General features: G+C 46.9%; 1 protein-coding gene across 1 annotated transcript in view; it reads right to left on the minus strand.

Annotated features, from left to right (window-relative positions):
• LOC142295339 (isoaspartyl peptidase/L-asparaginase-like) overlaps positions 1-26,636 on the minus strand; it is a 135,189-nt gene that overhangs the window by 37,080 nt on the left and 71,473 nt on the right. Inside the window, exon 4 of the mRNA XM_075338443.1 lies at positions 23,405-23,568. Within this exon, the coding sequence (XP_075194558.1) occupies positions 23,405-23,568 (164 nt within the window). The remainder of the gene's footprint in view (positions 1-23,404; positions 23,569-26,636) is intronic.

Raw genomic sequence — 26,636 nt, forward strand, 5'->3', positions numbered from 1 at the left:
TAATAAGCTATAATGATACCACAAAATACTGCCATTTAGTGGCATCATAGAACTGGCTGTTGTATTCCATTAGTGCCCCACTGGTGCCAAGCTATTTCTAGCACTTCTGCATGACACCCTCCTGCTCTGTTTTTAATAAGCTATAATGATAGCAAAAAATACTGCCATTTAGTGGCATCATAGAACTGGCTGTTGTATTCCATTAGTGCCCCTCTGGTGCCAAGCTATTTCTAGCACTTCTGCATGACACCCTCCTGCTCTGTTTTTAATAAGTTATAATGATAGCAAAAAATACTGCCATTTAGTGGCATCATAGAACTGGCTGTTGTATTCCATTAGTGCCCCACTGGTGCCAAGCTATTTCTAGCACTTCTGCATGACACCCTCCTGCTCTGTTTTTAATAAGCTATAATGATAGCAAAAAATACTGCCATTTAGTGGCATCATTGAACTGGCTGTTGTATTCCATTAGTGCCCCACTGGTGACAAGCTATTTCTAGCACTTCTGCATGACACCCTCCTGCTCTGTTTTTAATAAGCTATAATGATAGCAAAAAATACTGCCATTTAGTGGCATCATAGAACTGGCTGTTGTATTCCATTAGTGCCCCTCTGGTGCCAAGCTATTTCTAGCACTTCTGCATGACACCCTCCTGCTCTGTTTTTAATAAGTTATAATGATAGCAAAAAATACTGCCATTTAGTGGCATCATAGAACTGGCTGTTGTATTCCATTAGTGCCCCACTGGTGCCAAGCTATTTCTAGCACTTCTGCATGACACCCTCCTGCTCTGTTTTTAATAAGCTATAATGATAGCAAAAAATACTGCCATTTAGTGGCATCATAGAACTGGCTGTTGTACTCCATTAGTGCCCCACTGGTGCCAAGCTATTTCTAGCTCTTCTGCATGACACCCTCCTGCTCTGTTTTTAATAAGCTATAATGATAGCAAAAAATACTGCCATTTAGTGGCATCATAGAACTGGCTGTTGTATTCCATTAGTGCCCCACTGGTGCCAAGCTATTTCTAGCACTTCTGCATGACACCCTCCTGCTCTGTTTTTAATAAGCTATAATGATACCAAAAAATACTGCCATTTAGTGGCATCATAGAACTGGCTGTTGTATTCCATTAGTGCCCCACTGGTGCCAAGCTATTTCTAGCACTTCTGCATGACACCCTCATGCACATTTTGCTATGCTAATTTTATAGCAAACTCAGGGAATTCCTTGCTGCATTTGATCATTAGGAGGGATAGAAAGTGAGGCTTCTTTTACTGTCCTGGTACCCACAGAACACGGCCACTGTACCCATCTGTCCACTTTTGACACTCTATTTAATTTGCACAAAGAGCTGACTCTTTTTCTGCCATCCTAAAATTGTCTGGAATACTAAGTTAGTGTGCCTTTGTTGCCAAGCAAGGTACAACACATGTGCATTCTACACTCCTTTCCATTTCTGGAATGCAATTATTAACTGCAGGTAGTCCAGGCAATCTGTGACGAAGGTGCAGGCGTGGATATAATGTAGCCTGCATCCAATGATGGTTCTCTCGATGTCTGACAGCTCAACAATACCTTCTGTTTCCACTTCCAAAACAAGTGATGACCTGCCAATCACACTCCCTGTTGCGGGTAAAGGAGTGGAAGTTCAGTGTGAAAAACCATGTGTGACTGCTGTCCCCACAGTCACAGAGGATGAAGAGCACGCAGATGCACTTGATGGGGCAGGCGGTGGTTGCACAGGCACGCTAGGCCGCATTGTAGCACAGTGAAATTCACATTGCGACTTATGCTTCATTTTAAGTCATGTACAGGGTGGGCTCCCCAGTATGCAGCAAAACCAGGCAACAGGAAAAGGACTCTAGGCATTTGGGTTGATAAATGATTGTTTAACTTTACCAAAACAAACAATAAGAACCATGCATACAATTTAAATAATTGAACAATCTATTCTGTTGCCTACTACCTGCTAATCCCTTTGTGTAGCAGTAATTGTGTGTTTGTGCGTGTGTGTGTGTGTGTGTGTGTGCGAACACGACTTACCAGTCGCGCATCACAAGAGCTTCCAAGTTATCTACCTAAACATAGACAAAACACATGACCCCCCCTGAATACCCTTGTTAGCTGAAGCCTCACAGATAATGCAGATGATAACAGTGTGAATGCAAACCACACAGCTCTGCAACACAGTCATGAAAATCTTGAAAAGCAACAGTCAATGCAAACATGTGTTGCTGTCCCTCTATGATTTAAACTGTACGTGTCAATTTGACAGTGCAGAGGCAGCAAGTCTTATTGTCTATATAGTCGGCCTACCAGAACAGATATGTGTTTTGCTAATAAAACAAAGTGTTGCGTGCCCGCATTATTGTCTGGGCACAGCCTACCGTACCCGGGTACTGTGATGTCCAGTTGCCAGAAATACAGACTTTACGCTCCTCTCACGGTAAACAGTATAGACAGCACCGTAAGAATGTTGGTCTGTGGCACAGGATGCTGCTCACTGACGTTACAGTGCTCATCATCAAAGTACAACACAACTCCCCTCACAATTGAACGAAGTGTTTCCGCGGTGGCTCCTTGCTGTAACACACACCTTTAGCTTTTCCTTCTGTTCATAGACAGCATCTCCAAGTCCACCCCCGAAGAGCAATTTTCTATTGCTATAGTGACCAAAGGCAGATCCAAAAAAACAGCAGCCCCTTGTGTGTAGTCTGCAACAATGCATGCAATAAACGGCAAATAAGCATATTACGTTGACAGTTGCTAAAGCTGAGCAATACAGCTTCACGCTGTCAATTCATATCCATGTGATACTTCATGGAGGAAGTGCTCAAAAGTGTGAGTTTTTGCCTTCTACTTACAGATTGTTGACAAATCTTACAGATTCCATGACTTGGGTGACTTTGCGATGTCCAAAAATTCACAGGCTAGGAAAGGCTTACAGCCCATGCGACCTGCATAGCCAACACGACATCTGCTCAGAGTCAAAGTTGTGGTCCAGGATTCAGTTGTTGACGTGCTTCCAGTACTTTGTCTCTGGCCAGGAAGACGCAACGTAACCTCGTCGTCAATAGCATCCTCCTCCACCTCCTCTGCTGACCTCATCGACTGGCTGACTTTGGTTTAACAGTAAGTGTGGTCTCCAACCTCATCAATAACCCTGTGTGTTTTCATTCCCCTTGTCCTGAGTCCTCTTCCTGCCCTGACCGAATAGTAAAGTTGTCCTTCCAATCAGGTATCTGTGCTCCTCATCATGTTCCCCATTGTCTCCACCAGGAGGATTTACTTTTTGGAAATGAGGGTGTAGATTAGGCTCAGCACCTTCTTCATCGGGGCCTGGATCCCAGTCACAAAGCTTCTGGCCATCTGCGCAGATCATTTCCCCTGTCTCATGGAACTCGCTACCTCAACACGTTAGATTATCTGCTACACAAGCAAGCTTCAAACTGAATCTGAAAACTCATCTGTTCAGAAATGACTATAACCTTCAATGACACCACCACCATACGTACTTGACGCTCAACCTAAACAACTCCTACTGTCTCCTCCCAAAAATCCTTTAGAATGTAATCCCGCAAGGGCAGGGCCCTCTTCCCTCTGTACCAGTCTGTCTATAGTTACTTGTATATGTATTCTGTATGTAACCCCCTTCTCATGTACAGCACCATGGAATCAATGGTGCTCTATAAATCAATAATAATAAAAATAATAATAACTTCCTTGTCTGTACTCATTGCAGCTTTGGAGCAGACCTCTGATTCCCAGGCAATAGTGCGACTGAACAGCTATGCAAACTCAACCATCTCTGTCACTCCATACTCAGCAGGGCTGGTGGAAACTTGAGAGCTTTTAGGAAGCAAGTGCGATTGGATTGACACCACAGAGGAATGGAGTATTTGGGATCTTGAAATTGGGGTGGAGGAGAGGCCACTTTATGGAGCAATTCAGATCCATTGAAGCAGCTGCTGATTTGGCCTCATCTACATTTGTTAGCGATGGTCGTGTCCAGGAAAAAAGGGATCATATCAGATTATCCATGGGAAGAAGTACACCTGTTCTTTTGGATGTTATTTGTTGTTACAAAACGGTGACGCCTTAAAGGCAAGCAGCCTGTTGCGGTTTCAGTTGCGCCCAGGCATCAGCTGCCATTTAGGCCTGTGCCTCGGGTTGTCAAGCTGGCTGCTTTCTCCTCCACGTCTAAGTGTGGAGAGGCAGCTAGTGCGCATACGTGTGCCGATTTACCCCAGCCGCAGCCTAACTCCAGTGTTTCGCCTAGTGAGTATGCTCAGCCTGCCTGTGCCATTCCTGAGGCTAAGTCTTCATTTCGGGCTACAGCGCATGCTCCCACACTTAGTGCGAAAAGCCTCTTTGCACAGGTACTTGCACTCCGTGCCGGGTCTAAGTCCTGTGTTGTGCATAGACACCATGCTAAAGCTGATAGTCTTTTTTCAGAGACTGTATTTCATGCAACTGACCATGGTCAGGCACTTACTGCATCAGAAACTAGGTCCGGTAATGAACTCTTTGGCCCTGCCCCTAATGTGGGGGGCCCATTTAGATGACAGGGCATCAGGTGTCTTGACGATGTGGCCAGGCCACTCCCAAATGGCTTGCAGAGGCCCGCCCCTATGACTTGTCACCTCATTATTGATGGTCAGACGATGACTGGTGAGGTGTTTGGGTCATGACAGCCATGAGGTCATCATTGAAGTTGCGGTTCCAAATAGGACGCTAGTTATGCCACTCATGACGTGTCACTCTGCTTTTGTCTCCATGAGGTGCATTGTGGTCCACCCTGGTTTGGAGCGGACCCAGGTTATAGAAGGGGTTGGAGACAACAAGGAGGTGCGCAGTCTTCTATTATGCTCCGAAAGAGCACACCTCCATGTGTTGAACCCATTGCGGCTTTAGGCCAGAGGTAGGCAGGGATAGGGCGTCGATGCAGGCCGCCACCACAGTTGGTAACGCAGAACGGTTAAGACCAGCTCCTGTCCTACAAGTCCTGCTTGTGCAGCCCAGTGGCATTAACAGGCCTGCTGCTGCTGATGCGCCTGCTGTTCACAGGTGTGGCCCCAATGCACACGGTCAGCGTCCTGAATGGCCCCTGTGATGTTAACAGGGAGTTCCTGGGCTGTGTGGGCGTGTGGACCCTGTGACGCTAACAGGGCTCCCAGTCTCAAGATCCGTGTGGCGTCTAACTTGGTTCAGGCTACTATTAGTTTCATAGCCACACAGCTCTGTATCCTTCACCGAACCTTCCAGTTGCCAACCTCTCCTTTTCCATCTGGGAGCACGGTGGACACTGACTGCTGATGGGGATATATACCTTTCTCTTTCTTTTCTTATTAATTTTCGTTATATAGCGGTAACATAGTATATACCACCTTATCCAAATCTGCCAGTCCCACCGTAACAGATGGTGTTTCTTCATCAAATGTTACTTTTGCTTAACCACCAAACCCACGGACCAAAACTTTTTTCCCCTTTCCAACACACCTGTTCCCCTTTTCACCAGCATCTGTCCTTTTTCAACTCATTTTGTATATGACCAAAAGTGCAACTCTGCAGGGACACCGTACTCAATGCCATCTCAGCACAACAGCCAGCCCTCGGTCCCTCAGATGTGGACAAGTAAAAGACCATTTCCTCCTATCCAGGACAAACCGTTGAGATTCACTCTGTGCAGCACTGGTGTTTAGTGGAAAAGCAGATCGAAGATTGCGTACCACCTTCTGAAGATACTCCTGTACACGTGCGTCCCTTTCTATGGCAGGAATTATTTCGCCAAATTTTGTCTTGTACCGGGGATCTAACAGTGTGGCAACCCAGTAGTTAGCATTACTTCAAATTCGTACAATGCGAGGGTCATGTTGTTGGTAGTGCAGCAAGAAGACGCTCATGTGTCTTGTGCATCCAGGAGGACCAAGTCCTTGGTGTGTTGGTGGCAGAGAGGTGAGAATCGTGCCTCCTTCCTCTGCCCTCTCCCCCCAACCTCGCACAACCGAAATGTGAGCAAGCTCTCACTCATCTGCTGAGTCTTCCATGCCCATCGCAAGTTCGTCCTCCATTTGTTCATGGCTCCTGCACCTTCCTCACCAATTTTTGCTGATACTATGCGCCCTTGTTAATCCCTATCCCCCACCATAACTGCTGCCTAGGTGCCGCTTACCGTATGGACCTTGTAGATCTTATTATCCCTTTTGCACATGACTCCTCCTGTACTTCCTCACCTTCCTCTTGGACCAATACCTGACTCCGAATAATGCTTACAGTGTGCTCCATCATGTAGATGACCAGAATTGTCACGCTGAGAATGGCATTGCCAGTGCTAAACATCTTCGTCGACATTTGTAAACTGTGTAGAAGGGTGCATAGGTCCTTGATCTGACACCACTCCAGCAGCGTGATCTGCACCACCTCTGGATCAAGTTAGCCCAGGGTATACGTCATACCGTATTTCAGCAGGGCTCTGCGGTGCTGCCACACACGCTGCAACATGTGCAGATTCCAATTCCTGTGTGTCGGAACATCGCATTTCCGGCGTTTAACCACCAGACCCTAAGACTTCCGGAGCGATGAAAGTTGTTGAGCTGCTGGGTGCGAAGGATGAAAGTGACCACATAGCAGCGTGCCCGCTGCACAAGGCCATGTAGGCCGGGATGGTATTTTAAAAATTGCTGGAGAATCAGATTCAACACGTGAGCCATACAAGGCCCGTGTGTCACATTGCCCTGACGAAGGGCCGCAGACAGGTTTGCATCATTGCCGCACACGGCTGTTAAGTCACCAACGTAGTCCACTCAATCAATTTGTACTCTGGTCCCAATGGGAAGACACCACACCCTTTTTTAGGCCCCTCCTGCCTGCAGACCACTGCCAGACAAAGCTATGAACCTCTTGTTACTGTTACCCCCAGTTCAGTTTTATGAGTTTGTGTGCTTGTTACTTGACTATGTTTCCTGCTTGCTGTTTATGTACCTCGTTGGCCGATCCGCATTTCACCTCTGCTTGTTTTCTGATTAAGTCTTGGCCATCCCATTCTGTTCCTCTTCATCAGTTAATGTTTTTGACCCTGCATGACTACTATTCTCTGGAACTGCAGCCTTCCACAGGTATTGATCAACTTGGGCCCTGTGTAATTCCAAATCACTGTATAGGGGTTAAAGGGTTTCAGGGTTCTGGGTGTCCAGCTTGGTGAGTGGCTTGCCTCTAGCCTATCCTTTACAGCCCATCTGAGTGTGTCGATCCAGGCAGGCGTTACACCGTGCCCTCTGCAGAAGGCCATGTAGGCCGGGATAGTGTTTTAAAAATTGCTGGACAACCAGGTTCAACACGTGAGCCATACAAGGCACGTGTGTCACATTGCCCTAAAGAAGGGTCGCAGACTGGTTTGCATCATTGTCGCACCCGACCTTCCCTGACTGCTGGTTGAGTTGAGACAACCATTGATGAAACTCGGTCTCACTCTCCAGAGCTAACCGTCCACAATTCCTCAGCGGTGTCTCACATTTCCCCTACATTTCAAAGTAAACATTTGACCGCCTGATGGCCTTGAGCTCTGCTGCCAGCATAGTAAGGAGGTGTGTGGGATTCCTTGGGCGCAGTTACAAGGAAGGGTGGCCTGACCACACAGGGTTTGGGCCGAGGTGGAGGACCCACACGAGGTTGAGGAGGCAGAAGCAGTGGAGGAACTTGTACATACAGAGGAAGGATTGACACACAAGTCGTGGGGACGGCAAGACTTGTACAGCAAACCCTTCTCCACCTCTCACCATAGTTACCCAGTGCCCAGTCAGCAACATGTAACTCCCCTGTCCATGCTTACTGGTCCAAGTATCTATGTTGAAATGCACCCTGTCACACACAGAGTTTCTCAAGGAATCGGTGAGGTTGTGTGCGACCTACTGTGGTAGCGCGGGCACGCCTTTCTTGGAGAAGGAGTGACGACTGGCCATCGGCTCTTGGGGCGCTGCAATGGGCATAAGGTCTCGAAAATCCTCGGTCTCAAAAGGGTGTAAAGGCAGCCTTTCTGTTGCCAACAAGTGGCAGATGATGAAACTCAACCTCTTAGGCATGTCATGCCCTTCGAAAATCATGTAAAACATAGCGAGGGGACTCCAACCACAGTCTCCCTCGTTGCCACTAATTGTGCCATACACACCCCACTTGACTGGCATCAGTTGACCCCCCTTTTGAAAAAGAAAAAGATGCTTTGCATGAAGCACTCTCAAAAATACGCGTGCCTTTCCCGTCCCCTGGCTGACCCAGGGGAAGAAAAGTCCTCTGAGAGCCATGACTTATTCATCTTGGTTCTTTTAGAAACACAGCGAGGGGACTCCAACCACAGTCTCCCTCGTTGCCACTAATTGTGCCACACACACCCCACTTGACTGGCATCAGTTGACCCCCCTTTTGAAAAAGGAAAAGATGCTTTGCATGAAGCACTCTCAAAAATACGCGTGCCTTTCCCGTCCCCTGGCTGACCCAGGGGAAGAAAAGTCCTCTGAGAGCCATGACTTGTTCATCTTGGTTCTTTTAGAAACACAGCGAGGGGACTCCAACCACAGTCTCCCTCGTTGCCACTAATTGTGCCACACACACCCCACTTGACTGGCATCAGTTGACCCCCCTTTTGAAAAAGAAAAAGATGCTTTGCATGAAGCACTCTCAAAAATACGCGTGCCTTTCCCGTCCCCTGGCTGACCCAGGGGAAGAAAAGTCCTCTGAGAGCCATGTCCACATTGTCAGTGGACAAACACGTGTGCTTATCTGCCAGCAGACCCCCAGCAGCACTGAAGACAGGTTCCGAGAGAACGCTGGCTGCAGGACACAACAAGATCCCCAAGGCGTACGTGGCAAGCTCAGGCAATTTATCCAGATTGGAAGCCTAAAATGAGCAGGGCTCAAGTTGCTCAGTAATGGCATCGACGTTCCCTTGGATATACTCATATCTGTGTCTCCTCCTCTTTTTCCTTGTCCAGCTCCTTTGTTTTCGCATGAGTATATGTCCTTGTCACTTTCCCATGTGTTTGTGTTGTGTTGTGAGTTGTTTGTCACCTTTTGGACACCTTTGAGGGTGTTTTGTAGGTGTTTTTATGTGTTTGTGATTGCCTGCCATTGTTTCCTATGCGGTTCGAGTTCGGTTCGTCGAACGTTCGACGAACCGAACTCGAACGGGACCTCGGTTCGGCGAACCGACCTCGAGCCAAACCGCGACCAGTTCGCTCATCTCTAGTAACCAGCAAAGCACCCCCACACCATCACACCTCCCCCTCCATGCTTCACGGTGGGAACCAGGCATGTAGAGTCCATCCATTCACCTTTTCTGCGTCGAACAAAGACACGATGTTTGGATCCAAAGATTTCAAATTTGGACTCATCAGACCAAAGCACAGATTTCACTGGTCTAATGTCCATTCCTTGTGTTCTTTAGCCCAAACAAGTCTCATCTGCTTGTTGCCTGTCCTTAGCAATGGCTTCCTAGCAGTAATTTTACCATGAAGGCCTGCTGCACAAAGTCTCCTCTTAACAGTTGTTCTAGAGATGTGTCTATAGCTAGAACTCTCTGTAGCATTGACCTGGTCTCTAATCTGAGATGCTGTTAACCTGCAATTTCTGAGGCTGGTGACTCTGATAAACCTATCCTCCGCAGCAGAGGTGACTCTTGGTCTTCCTTTCCTGGGGAGGTCTTCATGTGAGCCAGTTTCTTTGTAGTGTTTGATGGTTTTTGCCACTGCACTTGGGGACACTTTCGAAGTTTTCCCAATTTTTCAGACTGACTGACCTTCATTTCTAAAAAGTACTGATGGCCACTCGTTCTTCTTTACTTAGAATTTGTATTATGGCAAGAAAAAAGCAGCTAACAGTCTATTCAGTAGGACTATCAGCTATGTATCCACCAGACTCCTGTACAACACAACTGATGGGACCATGTTACGAGGGGGACCCGGGGAAGCGTGCCAAGATGGGAAATGGACTGCTTCCGCCGGTCAAGGTCCACTGTGCGGTGTAAGGGACCGCCGCTATGGTGGGTGAAGAGTGAGCGGGTTGCTGCTAGCGATCGTCTGGAATGTCACAGACGATCTATGTACACCAATCTGCCCTAACCCGTGAGGGTTGTATGGCACAGATCTCACGGCTCGGTGTACCTGTTGCACGGGGAAGCACAGAGGTGCCCACGCACGTGTGCCAGTGGAAGTCACGAGAATATGGCACGAGGGTAGCACAGAGGTGCCCACGCACGTGTGCTTTCAATAACCAGGTGAGTCCAATGGAGACTTGAGGAGCTCACCTGGGACAGGAACACGGCCTGTTGAGGGGGGTACTGCCGGAACAGCAAGGCAGGAACACGGCCTGCAAACGAGGTACTGCCGGAGCAGCAAGGGCCAAGCCCACAAGAGACAGTAATGCCTGAGCAGTGGCGTGGCAGCACGCTGCCAGACATCCAAACATAGAAGGACGGTCGTGCGCCGCCATGATGGCAGGGGGAGCTTTTAAGGAGGTGCAGCTCCACCCGAGGGCGGGCGCGAGGCGGAGATGACGGACTTGACCCAATCAGGGTCCACGACGTCCCAGCCTGGCCAGTCAGGATTCACCACGTCACCAGCCTTGTCATCAAGCCGTGTGACGTCAGTGAGCGAATCAGGACCCACCACGCATTGCACATGCTCACCCTCCTGCCTCTGGGAAATAGAGGCGGGATCCTCGGTCTCACAATGTGGAGAGATAACGGGAATCTCACTGCTTCCCTGAGCAGTAAACCTCTGCACATTGCGCAGCCTCACAGACCTTCAGGGCCGCTGAGCAGGAGAGTCTGCGGCAGGCCAGGAATGGGAGACCGCTTCACTCCTTGTAACAGGAGAACCACTAGGTGTCACCCTTCTGCTGCCTCTCTGAGAAGGTCTCTCCTGCACACTGCGCAGTCTGGCAGACCTTCGGCGCTGCTGAGCAGGAATGCTCGTGGCAGGCAAGGAATGGGAGACTGCCTCAGTCCTTGCCTCAGGAGAGCCACGAGATGTAACATTACCCCCCCGTCTAGGCCCCCCCCCCTGTCCGTGCTCGAAGGCCGCTATCAAACCCGGGGCGCGGATATGATCCTCCAACTCCCAGGATCTATGCTCCGGACCACGGCCGGCCCACTCCACGAGGTAGTACCTCTTGCCCTGTATGACTTTTGTCTCCACAAGTTTTGCCACCTCAGGGTCGTCGGACGGGGAGTCGGTTTGAGCTGGCAGGGACCCTGAGAATTTATTAAGTCATACGGGTTTCAGGAGGGACACGTGAAAGGTGTTGGCTATAGCCCAGCGTGGAGGGAGCTGGAGTCGATATGCCACTGGGTTTACCTGCTGTAGTACTTTAAACGGACCCAGATACCTAGGGGCGAATTTGGCTGCCTGTACCCATAGGTTAACATTCTTAGAGGACAGCCATACTAGGTCACCAGGGGCGAAGGATGGTGCAGGGCGGCGGCGAACATCAGCCGTTGTCACCATCCGGTCTTTAGCCCTTTTAAGAGCCTCTTGGGTGTCATCCCAGATCTCCCGGGCCTTGGTCGCCCAATCCTCCACTCTAGTATCGGGTGACGTAATGGGCATCGGAACCGGGATTCTGGGATGTTGTCCGTTATTGAGTAGGAACGGAGTCTGGCCAGAGGATTCATGGACCGAATTGTTAATGGCAAATTCGGCCCAAGGAAGGAGGTTAGCCCAGTTGTCGTGGTGCGTGGATATAAAATGGCGGACGTAAGTTACCAAGGTCTGATTAGTCCTCTCCAATTAGTCCATTGGTCTCGGGATGGTATGCGGAGGAGATGTTCAGCTCTATCTGCAGGAGCTTACAGAGCTCTCTCCAGAAGCGAGACGCGAACTGGGGACCCCGGTCGCTCACCACCTTGTCAGGCATGCCATGCAACCTAAATACATGCCGAATGAACAAGGTGGCGAGAGCACGTGACGTCGGGAGTCGTGGGAGAGGCACCAAGTGGACCATTTTAGAGAAGTGGTCCGTGATGACCCATACGACCCTGTGCCCTGCTGACTTGGGCAGATCTCCTAGGAAGTCCATCCCCACCACTTCCCAGGGACGATCCGGCACTGGCAGTGGGTGAAGAAGACCTGCCGGTCTCTGCCGGGACGGCTTATTCCGAGCACACGACATACAGGCTCCCACATATTCCTGTATGTCCTGGGGTAGTCTCGGCCACCAATAATGCCTGGTCACCAGGTCTCTGGTCCTTTTGACCCCGAAGTGACCCCCGACCTTGGAGGCATGGGCCCACGATAGCACCTCGTTCCATAGTTCAGGGGGAACGAGGGTTTTGCCAGGTGGCACCTGGTCCAAAGAAGTGGGAGTGACCATCCTCAAGCTGTCCGGGGGTAGTATAAGACGAGGCTCCTCCTCGTCCTCCTCCAACACAACCATACAACGTGACAAGGCATCGGCCCGTACGTTCTTCTCACCGGCCAGGTGGCGGATAATAAAGCGGAACCGGGAGAAGAATAAAGACCAACGGGCCTGCCTTGGGTTCAGGCGTTGTGCTGTCTGGAGGTATGTGAGGTTTTTGTGGTCAGAAAAAACCTCAAATGGATGGTTCGCACCCTCCAGGAGATGCCGCCATTCCTGGAATGCTAGTTTCATCGCCAGTAACTCCCTATCCCCTATGGAGTAGTTCCTCTCGGCCGGAGAAAAGGTCTTGGAGAAAAAGAAACAAGGATGCTTCCTTCCTCGTTCGTTTTTCTGGTACAGGACTGCACCTGCACCGACCGAAGAGGCGTCTACCTCCAGTAGGAAGGGTTTGGAGATGTCTGGACGATGAAGGATGGGAGCTCTGGAGAAGTGAGTTTTGAGAGTGTGAAATGCCTCTACCGTTTCCCGTGTCCATGCTTTGGGATTAGCGCCCTTGCGGGTAAGGGCAATGATGGGTGCTGCCACCGTCGAGAAGTTGGGAATGAACTGGCGATAATAATTGATAAACCCCAAGAATCGCTGGATCGCCTTCAGCGAGCGGGGCTAAGGCCAGTTCATCACTGTCTCCAACTTCCCCGGATCCATTGCTAACCCCTGACTGGACACTATGTACCCCAGGAACGGCAAGGATTCCTGTTCAAAAACGCACTTTTCCAGCTTAGCATATAACGAATGGGTGCGGAGCCTCTTAAGTACTCGGATGACATCCCTCCGATGGGTGGTAAGATCGGGGGAGAAGATAAGAATGTCATCCAGGTATGCAACCACGGAAAGATACAAATCCCAGAAAATGTCATTCACAAAGTCTTGAAATACGGCGGGGGCATTGCAGAGTCCGAAGGGCATTACTAGATACTCGTAGTGACCGTCCCTGGTGTTAAAGGCGGTCTTCCACTCATCGCCCTTTCGGACTCGCACTAGATTATACGCCCCGCGTAGATCCAGCTTTGTGAAGACCTTTGCCCCGCGGAATCGATCAAATAGCTCAGTAATGAGGGGCAAAGGGTATTTGTTCTTGATTGTGATTGCATTTAATCCCCTGTAATCGATACAGGGGCGCAGATCCCCTTCCTTCTTCTGCACAAAAAAGAACCCTGCACCAGCCGGTGAAATAGACTTGCGAATGAACCCCTTCGCCAGGCTGTCCTGAATATATTTGGACATAGCCTCCGTCTCTGGAGCAGAGAGTGGATACACTCTGCCCCTAGGGGGCTCGGAGCCTGGCTTCAGGTCTATTCGGCAATCATATGGCCGGTGGGGAGGAAGAGTATCTGCGGCCCTTTTGGAAAAGACATCCCTGTAGGCCTCATAAGGTGTCGGTAAACCCGGCCCCTCAGTATTCCCTGAGGACCCAACCGACCTAATGGTAGCGGGTGGTTCGGTAGTCACGAGGTGCTCTCTACAGGATCCTGCCCAGGATGAGATCTCCCCTGTTGCCCAGTTGAGTATAGGAGCATGCTGTCTCAACCAGGGAAGGCCCAGTAGGATCTCATCCGTCCCCCCTGGAAGCACCAGGAAGGACACCTGCTCATGGTGTCCCGGTGGTACATCCATCCTGAGAGGGATGGTGATCTGGGTGATAGGATCGAGTAGTATGGACCCGTCGACTACCCGTACCCTGAGTGGCTTGGGCAACAGAACCAGGGGAACTGAGTATCGGGTTGCCAGGGAGGTCGAGATGAAATTGCCTTCAGCGCCTGAGTCCAAGCAAACCAGGGCAGAGAAGAGAGTAGTGCCGAACTGCAACTGGGCGCTGATAGTCAACCTAGAGGGAGAAGTAGCGTCTAGAGTCCCCCCTCTGATAGAAACTAGACGCTGTCTTTTCCCGACGGTTTGGGACATAGGGTAGCTATGTGTCCCCTCTGCCCACAGGAAAAGCAGATGACACAAGACCGAGAACCTGGGGCAGAGGAGACCACCTTGGACACCTCCATTGACTCCACGGAGTCGCCTACAGGACTGGCTGGGGGACCTGTCTGATGGAAGACGGGAGTCAGACGCTTTTTAGGCCGAGAAGATGTGGGTGCTGAAGAGACCTCGAGCCTTCGCTCCGCCTGGCGGATGTCTATGCGAGAGGCAACCTGAATCAAGGACTCTAAAGTGGCAGGCACCTCACAAGTGGCCAGTGCGTCTTTGACAAACCCTGCCAGGCCCTCCCAAAACACAGGGACAAGGACCTTATCCGGCCAGTCCAGCTCTGCGGCCAGTGTCCTAAAGTGTATAGCAAAGTCCCCGACTGAAACAGACCCTTGCCGAAGTCGTAGGAGGCGCAGCGCGGAATCGTGGGTGACTTGAGGCCCGAGGAACACCATTCTCATGGCCCCAAGATAAGCTGCTAAGTTATTCACCACACGATCTCCGCGCTCCCACAACGGCGTGGACCACTTCAGCACTCTCCCTGTGAGCAGGGACTGGACGAAGGCTACCTTCGCCTTCTCGGTAGCGTAAAGAGTCGCGGACAGCTCTAAGTAGGTGGTAACCTGGTTTATAAAACCACGGCACTCAGAGCTGTTGCCGCTAAAGCGCTCTGGAAGCGCAAGTCGAGGAGACCTTCCGCCCTATAGCACAGCCTGGGTAGCCGCCTGGGTGGCGACTGTCGTCAGAGTAGTCTTATCGGAGGAAGACTGCTCCACTGCTGCCAATCGTGACTCCAACTGCTGCACATAACGCAGCAACTGCTGCTGCTCTTCAGCCATAGCCAGACCTTTGGCGCGACTGTAATGTTACGAGGGGGACCCGGGGAAGCGTGCCAAGATGGGAAATGGACTGCTTCCGCCGGTCAAGGTCCACTGTGCGGTGTAAGGGACCGCCGCTATGGTGGGTGAAGAGTGAGCGGGTTGCTGCTAGCGATCGTCTGGAATGTCACAGACGATCTATGTACACCGATCTGCCCTAACCCGTGAGGGTTGTATGGCACAGATCTCACGGCTCGGTGTACCTGTTGCACGGGGAAGCACAGAGGTGCCCACGCACGTGTGCCAGTGGAAGTCACGAGAATATGGCACGAGGGTAGCACAGAGGTGCCCACGCACGTGTGCTTTCAATAACCAGGTGAGTCCAATGGAGACTTGAGGAGCTCACCTGGGACAGGAACACGGCCTGTTGACGGGGGTACTGCCGGAGCAGCAAGGCAGGAACACGGCCTGCAAACGAGGTACTGCCGGAGCAGCAAGGGCCAAGCCCACAAGAGACAGTAATGCCTGAGCAGTGGCGTGGCAGCACGCTGCCAGACATCCAAACATAGAAGGACGGTCGCGCGCCGCCATGATGGCAGGGGGAGCTTTTAAGGAGGTGCAGCTCCACCCGAGGGCGGGCGCGAGGCGGAGATGACGGACTTGACCCAATCAGGGTCCACGACGTCCCAGCCTGGCCAGTCAGGATTCACCACGTCACCAGCCTTGTCATCAAGCCGTGTGACATCAGTGAGCGAATCAGGACCCACCACGCATTGCACATGCTCACCCTCCTGCCTCTGGGAAATAGAAGCGGGATCCTCGGTCTCACAATGTGGAGAGATAACGGGAATCTCACTGCTTCCCTGAGCAGTAAACCTCTGCACATTGCGCAGCCTCACAGACCTTCAGGGCCGCTGAGCAGGAGAGTCTGCGGCAGGCCAGGAATGGGAGACCGCCTCACTCCTTGTAACAGGAGACCCACTAGGTGTCACCCTTCTGCTGCCTCTCTGAGAAGGTCTCTCCTGCACACTGCGCAGTCTGGCAGACTTTCGGCGCTGCCGAGCAGGAGTGCTCGTTGCAGGCAAGGAATGGGAGACTGCCTCAGTCCTTGCCTCAGGAGAGCCACGAGATGTAACAGGCCCAACCCCATTTTTAAAGCAAGAAATCCCACTTACTATACCTGACAGGGCACATGTGTGAAGTGAAAACCATTTCCGGTGACCACCTCTAGAAGCTCTTTAAGAGAATGCCAAGTGTGTGCAAAGCAGTAATCAAATCAAAACGTGGCTACTTTGAAGAACCTAGAATATAAGACAGATTTTCAGTTGTTTCACTCTTTTTTGTTAAGTATTTCATTCCACATGTGTTAATTCATAGTTTTGATGCCTTCAATGGGAATCTACAGTTTTCAGAGTCATGAAAATAAAGAAAACTCTTTGAATGAGGTGTGTCCAAACGTTTGGTCTGTATTGCATATTATCTTGTTATGATCACACAAAAGCTCCGGCTCATTGTGAGAGGCCCGGGGATTTCAATGTATGTGGTTGTCATGCTAGGTACAGGGAAGTACCAAGAAAACGGTGAAAGGGAAGGGAAACCCTGTGTCCAATGAAGGGGAAGATGGTGACCCCTGACCAAGCCTACCTCTAGGCTATGGGTTCCCTCACCACTAGAGATGAGTTATGTTCGATTCGAACCTTTCGCCATTTTCAAATTCGAGTGATTTGGGGTGGATTTCGAGTCGTTCGACGTCGTTGTCCCCAGCACAATCCCTCTCTCTTTCCTACTCACTGATCATGGGCACGGCGCTGCATGGCTTTCACAAAGCTACAGCGGCTTTTTCTCTTTTGAAAATGGCTGCCGCTTATTCAATCTGGTATTCCCTGCTTTCCCCGCCCACCGGTGCCCATGATTGGTTACAGTGAGACAGCTGTCACTCAGCATGGGGGCAAGTCTGACTACAACCAATCACAGCCGCCGGCGGGTGGGTCTATATCGTGCAGTAAAATAAATAAATAAATGATTAAAAAAAAACAAACTGCGGTCCCCCCAATTTTGATAACAGCCAAAATAAAGCCACATGGCTGGAGGCTGGTATTGCCAGGATGGGGAGCACCACGTTATGGGGAGCCCACCACTCTAACAATATTAGCCAGCAGCTTCCCGGAATTGCCGCATCCATTAGAAGCTGCAGAACTACAAAGCTCAGCATTCTCCTTCCAGGACTGTATGCAGGTGTTTTTTGCCCACCAAAAAAATGACCTGGGCTTCGCCATATTTTTGTATGCTAGCCAGGTACAGCATGCAGATATAGCTGCCCCCAACCCCCAGCTGCCTATTTGTACCCGGCTGGGAACTAAAAATATAGGGAAGCCCTTTTTTAATTATTTCATGAACTTCATGAAATAATTAAAAAAAAAAATGACATGGGCTTCGCCCCATTTTTGTTTCCAGCCAGGTACAACTAGGCAGCTGGGGATTGGAATCCGCAGCACAGGTTGGCCCGAGCTTTCTGGGCTCCTCTGCTGTGATTTGCAGTCCGCAGCCGCCCCAGAAAATGGCGCTTTCATAGAAGCGCCATCATCTGGTGCTGTATCCAACTCTTCCAGCAGCCCTGATGCTGGGTGGCTTGCTGGGTAACAAAGGGTTAATACTAGCTTTGCTTTACTAGCTAGTATTAAGCCAGACATTCTTAATGTCAGGCAAGTTTGACCCGGCCATTAAGAATCTCCAATAAAGGGTTAAAAAAAAGACACCACACAGAGAAAAAATACTTTAATAGAAATAAATACACAGACACACTTAGAGACTCCATGTTTATTACTCCCTCTCACCCCCCCACGATCCTGGTCTTCTGTCTTCTTTCTCCTTCAACCCATGCAGCTATGCTTCATCAGACAGCACTGCATGGGAGGAAGACGCTGCTGCTCCCGTGCAGTCTAATCACTCAGTGAGTGAGCAGAGGCTGCAGGTTGTAAGCGGTGATGTCACCGCTGCTATAGTAATCTGACAGGTGGGTTACTATAGCAACGGTGATCTCCGATCACCTGATTCCCGATGCCCCTCTTCACCGGCTGTGGCATCTATTCCTTGCATGTGGGCTTACTCTGTAAATTGCACCGACATGCAGGAACGGGGAGCCAAGCATGTGCCCAAGCATCTCGCCGGTACACGGAGATGCTCAAATGAGCACTGCGTACCGGAGAGATGCACTGACAGGACCTAGCTTGACGTCTAGCCATGTGACCAGTCTGTAGCCAATGAGATAATAGACACGTGACTGGTTACATGCTATGACGACGTCACGAAAGGTCCTATTATCAGTGCTGGCTACCGGGAGGGCGCAGCGATGATCGGAAGGAAAAGCGGTGGGAATTGCAGGACGCGTCACGGGGACCTGTAAGTATAATGGCAATGTTTATTAACTGTATGTGTATATGTATAAAGTGTTTGTATGTGTTTGTGTTTGCCTGCCATTGTTTTCATTGGGATTCGAAGGTGTTCGTCGAACTAACCCGCCGTTCGACAAACCGAACCGAACTCGAACACTAGGGGGGTGGCTCAACACTACTCACCACCCTAGATAGGATCCACACATATGTGCCAAGCTAAATAATTGGCCCTAGGCTAATGCTGATCTGGTCACTAGGTAGGGAGTAGATAGAATGAGCTCTTCATCAACCCCACTAGGCGCTAAAAGACAAACAGGGATAACAGACAAAGGAAAATAACAAACAACTTATCTAAAAGTCAACACAGGGACTGCAAAATGCAATGAAGCTACTCCAGATGATTGCAAACGACTGCTTTCACTCAGGATCTGTAGCAAATTAGAACAATCACCAGCACTGAGTATATAATAAGAAGTGAAAGTATATAAAGCCACCAGGCAAGTGCTGATGAAAAGCAGCTGAATGGCTGAGGAACTCCAAAGGGTCCTAAAGTGAAAGTGATGAAAACCAAGGAGAAACAATAGAATGTCATGGAACAGTTTGTACACCCAAAAGCTGTGACCTTCTATGGCCGGACACCACAGGACTGTTTGTGACCCGTGACACACCCCTGACAGTTGTGTGGATAAGAAAATGTGACAAAGATTGAATGGGTGACAATAATTAGTAGTGGGGCTGGGAAGATGAGTATAAGGATTTTTTTTTACTTTTATGGTTCAGAAAAATGGCGGCATGGGGCCTTTTAGCTTCTGCACAGAAGCGATTTACAAAAAATCCCAGTTTTGGTGTTTGCAGATTTTTTTAAAATCCAAATTCAATTCATTTAATCTTTGGCAAAAAGCGTAGGACAGTGATAGTCCAGAGAGTGAGATGTTTGTGATCCTCGTATTCCAGCATCAAATATTTTCTTTTCAGAACTTTATTACCTTAAAAAGAGAGTCTCTGTGGTTTTCACACTGCATTTTTATTATCTGGATCCCCACATGCTCCATATATTATTTTATGCCTGATTTTTTTTTAGAATTTTTGAACTCCAGGTAACCCTTTTGTGTCTAAAGATATGAGCCTCGTCACTTCACAATATGTCTGGAATACTTGCCAGCACTCACATTTCCATTGATTACAATTTGTGGACCATTTTGAACAAAACAATCATTGAGACCAGCAAACTATCATAATCCAACAAACTTTGTAAGTAATTGAAATATTTTAGAGGTAAGTTTCCCACTTTCTCAGAAAAGAACATTACATTTTACAGTTATATTATCTCCAATTTGCCATCAGTAATTGAGTTCTAAATGTTCTGTGATCAGAGGAAGACAGTTCTTATAGAGGGAACATTATTCACACGAGTGTCATCAGTAATGAAGTTTAGACATAAGATAAATGGCACCAAATTAGCACATTGCCATGTAAGAGAAATACCTGGCTATTTTTATTGTTACCCAGTAGGAAATCACATTATTTTATGCTATCAGTTGAGGAGCTGTTCACATGTTTTCTGGCTAGCTCCTATCATGGTAAATTCAAGGTGACAATGAAAGCACACTTCTGTAAAACTGTTTTGGCAGTCTTCCCGGAGCACCTGCTGGTCTACTTTAATCCCATTCCATATGTCTGCAATCTGAATGGCATTGCTATGTTCTACTAGAAGAAAAGTTTACCCAACACACAGTGCTATTTTTCAATCAACATATCTGAATAAAATACACTGCCACAAACTTTTTGTATATCATAGTGGAAAAAAAATAAGTTAGTGAACAAAATGTATTGAACACAACAGTATGCATATTTTCATTATGTCATTGAATGGAAGACAAAAAGAGTAACAAAGGAGTTTTCCAAAAGTAAAACACTAAATCATCTACTACTAGTGGTGGTCTGCCCCTCTGAATCAGAATAAAGAATGTAGAGGTTGTTGCGAATACTTTCATTGAATGGGGCTTTGCTGTAGACCTGTTCATTATCCAAGGTTGAGCTACTTATCTGGGTAACATTGTAGTACCTGACTGTTGACTGTAAAACAATATATTGTATATTGTATTTTAAAAAAATGATTTAAATTTGATTCTATTCTCAATTCTTTTCTCAATTTTATTAATAACTTAAGATCCATTTAGATAGTTAAAAAATGAGAAATGAGTGTTCATAAGAATGCTCATTCCTGTATATTGGGCTCCCTAATGGTTCATTTGGTGGGATGATGTTTTAGATGAGTTATAAGCCTTACCCTGCCAAGCTATTTTCCATTTGTGCTCTTTAGTTTTTTTCCTCATGTTCTTCAAAGAGCAATAAATCTTTATTTCTTTGTCTATAGACATGTGAGAGCTTGTTCTTCTTTTGGATGACAACATTCATTTTATCTTGTGATGTACTGGAAAGTGAGAAAAAAACTGCAGTATTGCTGTGTATAGGAAAAATTCCAAGCTCCTAAATTGAATATCAGCCATGGACTGGATTTCATAATAATACCATCATGACAAGAACAGGGATCTTCAGGAGACCCATGGCCATCAAGGAAACCCATCGGCACGACATGATCGCAATCCAGGGAAGTCGAGATGCAATTACAGCAGTAGAGTTCCTTGCCCATATGATATAAACGCCACTATCAGAGACTGACAACGGCCATTAAAAGGTTAACAGCCGCAGGGGGAGCTCGGCTCCTTTCATGGCTGTTAGATGTGGATGATGGATGAATAATAGAGCCATCATCTGCCAACAAACATGCGACCTCTGTTCATGAACCTACATCAAAGACAGGAGGCTGACTATGAACATACCAGTACATTCAACATTGGTAAAGGGTTAAAGAGAATCTGTCACCAACATTTTTCTCCCTCATCTGAGAGCAGCCTAGTGTAGAGACAGAGACCCTGATTGCAGCGATGTGTCACTTACTGAGCTGTTTGCGATCATTTTGTTAAAATCAATGTTTTCTCTGCTGCAGATCTAGCACATATACAGAGGTCATGAATATGCTGGACTACCTGGCAGCAGGCCAAGTAGTCCTCTAATGAAAATATACTGCCGTTTAATCAGTGATTTGATCAAACTACACTAAATAGCCAAGTAAGTGACACATCACTGGAAGCAGGGTCTCTGCCCCTACGTTATGCTGTTCTCAAATTAGATGGCAAAAACCCAGTGACATTTTGTTGAAAAATCATATGCTTGGTTGCTGAAATATCTTTAGTTTAAAGGCCGCTTTACACGCTGTGATATCGTTACCAATATCGCTTGCGTGCGTACCCGCCCCCCATCGGTTGTGCGACATGGGCAAATCGCTGCCCGTGGCACACACATTGCTCAGACCCATCACACTACTTACCTGCCTAGCGACGTCGCTGTGACCGGCGAACCACCTCCTTTCTAAGGGGGCGATTCATTCAGCGTCACAGCAACATCACTAAGCGGGCGCCCAATAGAAGCGAAGGGGCAGAGATGAGCAGGATGTAACATTCAGCCCACCTCCTTCCTTCCGCATTGCTGGTGGTTGCAGGTAAGGTGAGGTTCCTTGTTCTTGCGGTGTCACACGAAGCGATGTGTGCTGCCAAGTCTTGGACTGGAGTCAGTGCTTCAAGAGCCACCACACACAGACGTATCCAGGACATGGACTACGACTGTTGCATTCCTTGTGTCATGCCCCTCATGACCAATAGATAACGCCAGCAGCATCTTACCTGGGCCAAGGAGAAAAAGAACTTGACTGTTGCTCAGTGGTCCAAGGTGTTGTGTTCAGAGGAAAGTAAATTTTGCATTTCATTTGGAAATCAAGGTCCGATCCCAGAGTCTGGAGGAAGCGTGGAGAGGCCACAATTCAAGCTGCTTGAGGTCTAGTTTGATGTTTCCAAAATCAGTGATGGTTTGGGGAGCCACTTGAAATAGATCACTGTGTGTAATGCCTCTATATAATATATGCGTTTCACTTTTTCTATTAAATTACTGAAATAAATTAACTTTTTGATGATATTCTAATTTATTGAGATGCACTTGTAACATATGTGAATCCAAACCACCCTACTCACTTTTCTACTGTAGACAATCATGTTCTTTAACCCAGAAATAATGTGGCTAGATATGACTCTGTAAAGTAACTGCCAGACATAGTCCACCAAATAATGTCAGCATCCTCTATGTAACAAATATCCTGTGTGACCTAATTTTGCACTGTTTTCCTCCCAGTAATAATCATGTAAGTGGGCTATATACTCAGCAGTATAGGGCGAGTTTAGCAAAAATAATAATAGACATACTATACACTAAAGAAATGTTGGTATATTATTGAAAGGCACTGCAGAGAGATGTCTAGAAGCTAATGTGCTGCAAGTGATAAAACAGAATAGCAGTTTCAGATAAAGCATTGTATATATCAAGAGTTCATAGAATGGGCCATTGCTAAGAATGGGAAGCTGCATTATGATTTGATGCCATTCTCTGAGTCCTCTACAAATATCTTGATTTTTAAGGACCCTTTACGAAGTCTGTACATCAAAATGGCATCTCATTTTATGTCCACCTACAAAAATGACATTTTGTTTTGTACGATGAAATTGTAGAGAAAATGCAATTGCCGGGGATATGGGTTTGTTATACATCTATTGTCTGCTCTGGTGGAAAAGGTTCTTATTACAGACTTTCCGGACATCCTTTGTCACAAGATATTGACTGGGGTGGTGCAGTGAGGATCAGCACTGTTGAATTGCATAGTAAATACCAAGAAAATCTGATATAATGCATTTTAAATGCCAAAAGAAAGCATTTATTAATTTATTTTATTTTTAGTACACACATCTTGCACTTACTTTTCAGTGTTAAAAAGACCTTTAACGCTTTGTTTATATTTCTGGTATTGTTCCCATTCTTTAACAGCATTTTCAGTTACCAGTTCCTTTGTTGGAATTTTTTCAATTTTTATTTTTTCTGCAAATTTATTAGCTCCAATTCCAGTTAACATAATGTGTGGAGTCTACAAAACAGAATTAAAACATCTCATAGAAGGGAGGACAAGAGTTTTTTTAGTGCAAAAAAATACAATATTTTATTCAACACACTACAAAAGGTAAACATCCAGATGTCATAAAAACATGTTAAAAAAGGGTTGATGACGGACAACCCCCCATACAGTAAATAGTGATACAGGCTATAACATGTTGGCTCAAAAAGATTTGGTAGGATACTGCAAGTTCTAGGGGAGCATACAGACCCTGCGTGCCAGATTAACAATCTTTATAATAGTATTAAATTCCATGTGGAATATGGCATAGCAGTAAACAAAAATTTGTATGCATGACACATAATATATTTACCCTCAGTCCCGTAGGGACCCCTATACAAGCAGGCATGTGGAGGTAAGGAAAAGTGCCAACCATGAGCTGCCAGCCGGTGTAGTCTAGGTAGATGAGGGGGGGCTCCGTCTGAGGAGGGCCTCAGAAGAGCCTATGTACGTTTCAATTTGTTGATAAAATCTTCATCAGGGAAGAGGCATCTCATCAAAACAGAATTAAAATTATATATATATATATATATATATATATATATATATACAGTCAGGGCCAGAAATATTTGGACAGTGACACAAGTTTTGTTATTTTAGCTGTTTACAAAAACATGTTCAGAAATACAATTATATATATAATATGGGCTGAAAGAGCACACTCCCAGCTGCAATATGAGAGTTTTCACATCCAAATCGGAGAAAGGGTTTAGGAATCATAGCTCTGTAATGCATAGCCTCCTCTTTTTCAAGGGACCAAAAGTAATTGGACAAGGGACTCTAAGGGCTGCAATTAACTCTGAAGGTGTCTCCCTCGTTAACCTGTAATCAATGAAGTAGTTAAAAGGTCTGGGGTTGATTACAGGTGTGTGGTTTTGCATTTGGAAGCTGTTGCTGTGACCAGACAACATGCGGTCTAAGGAACTCTCAATTGAGGTGAAGCAGAACATCCTGAGGCTGAAAAAAAAGAAAAAATCCATCAGAGAGATAGCAGACATGCTTGGAGTAGCAAAATCAACAGTCGGGTACATTTTGAGAAAAAAGGAATTGACTGGTGAGCTTGGGAACTCAAAAAGGCCTGGGCGTCCACGGATGACAACAGTGGTGAATGATCGCCGCATACTTTCTTTGGTGAAGAAGAACCCGTTCACAACATCAACTGAAGTCCAGAACACTCTCAGTGAAGTAGGTGTATCTGTCTCTAAGTCAACAGTAAAGAGAAGACTCCATGAAAGTAAATACAAAGGGTTCACATCTAGATGCAAACCATTCATCAATTCCAAAAATAGACAGGCCAGAGTTAAATTTGCTGAAAAACACCTCATGAAGCCAGCTCAGTTCTGGAAAAGTATTCTATGGACAGATGAGACAAAGATTAACCTGTACCAGAATGATGGGAAGAAAAAAGTTTGGAGAAGAAAGGGAACGGCACATGATCCAAGGCACACCACATCCTCTGTAAAACATGGTGGAGGCAACGTGATGGCATGGGCATGCATGGCTTTCAATGGCACTGGGTCACTTGTGTTTATTGATGACATAACAGCAGACAAGAGTAGCCGGATGAATTCTGAAGTGTACCGGGATATACTTTCAGCCCAGATTCAGCCAAATACCGCAAAGTTGATCGGACGGCGCTTCATAGTACAGATGGACAATGACCCCAAGCATACAGCCAAAGCTACCCAGGAGTTCATGAGTGCAAAAAAGTGGAACATTCTGCAATAGCCAAGTCAATCACCAGATCTTAACCCAATTGAGCATGCATTTCACTTGCTCAAATCCAGACTTAAGACGGAAAGACCCACAAACAAGCAAGACCTGAAGGCTGCGGCTGTAAAGGCCTAGCAAAGCATTAAGAGGGAGGAAACCCAGCGTTTGGTGATGTCCATGGGTTCCAGACTTAAGGCAGTGATTGCCTCCAAAGGATTCGCAACAAAATATTGAAAATAAAAATATTTTGTTTGGGTTTGGTTTATTTGTCCAATTACTTTTGACCTCCTAAAATGTGGAGTGTTTGTAAAGAAATGTGTACAATTCCTACAATTTCTATCAGATATTTTTGTTCAAACCTTCAAATTAAACGTTACAATCTGCACTTGAATTCTGTTGTAGAGGTTTCATTTCAAATCCAATGTGGTGGCATGCAGAGCCCAACTCGCGAAAATTGTGTCACTGTCCAAATATTTCTGGACCTAACTGTATATATATATATATATATATATATATATCTGTATGCCAAAATATATTTGTAAAGACAAAAATATGATCTTATTGTCACACAATGAAAACTAATAAAACCTGTTTCCTTGTACAGTATTAATGATAAGAGATAAGCATTTGCCCAATATCACACACCCAATAATCATGGTCTGAATACAGATCATTATGTCCGGACTGACCACCCAAACTAAATAACCTCATAGATTATATAAGTCAGTTGACTTTGGGTCAAGAGACCTGTGAAACTGGTTTTAGGTGTAGTTTCATACTCTAAGGCTGTACTAAACTTATTACTAAATTCAAATTGCCCTATGTGAAGACAGCATAATTTAGTGACATTGCCATACAAAATTAGGTTTTATTTATCTGTTTAGTTATTGCCATTTTTAGAAGAAATTTTGCACTGGATTAAAACAACTCTAATGTGCTAAGCTTATGGAGATTGGGACATCGGGCAACTCAAATATAATGGACATACATTATTGACATGTTTCAAGTTTACATGGGGTGTAAAAGTACAAAAGTATATTCAATGTTAATTTGGATTCTAGTATTTCAATTTTTGTAGCCCTGGGACCATGAAAAAAAATAATGTTCAAAAAATAAAAAAGAAAGTGGTTGTCCATTGAAAATAAATTGCTACCTATCCAGAGGATAGAGAATAAATGGCGTAGTGGTCCATCATGCTCAATGCCACTCCATTGAGACAGGAATAAAAGTTCCCTTTTCTGCCTATTGGTGCTGGTTTCAGCAGTTAAGACTCCTGTGATGTATAAATTATCCCCGATCCTACAGATAAATGATATATCTTCAATGGA

Source organism: Anomaloglossus baeobatrachus, chromosome 3 (assembly GCF_048569485.1).
Source record: "Anomaloglossus baeobatrachus isolate aAnoBae1 chromosome 3, aAnoBae1.hap1, whole genome shotgun sequence".
In the NCBI taxonomy this organism is placed as follows: Eukaryota; Metazoa; Chordata; class Amphibia; order Anura; family Aromobatidae; genus Anomaloglossus; species Anomaloglossus baeobatrachus.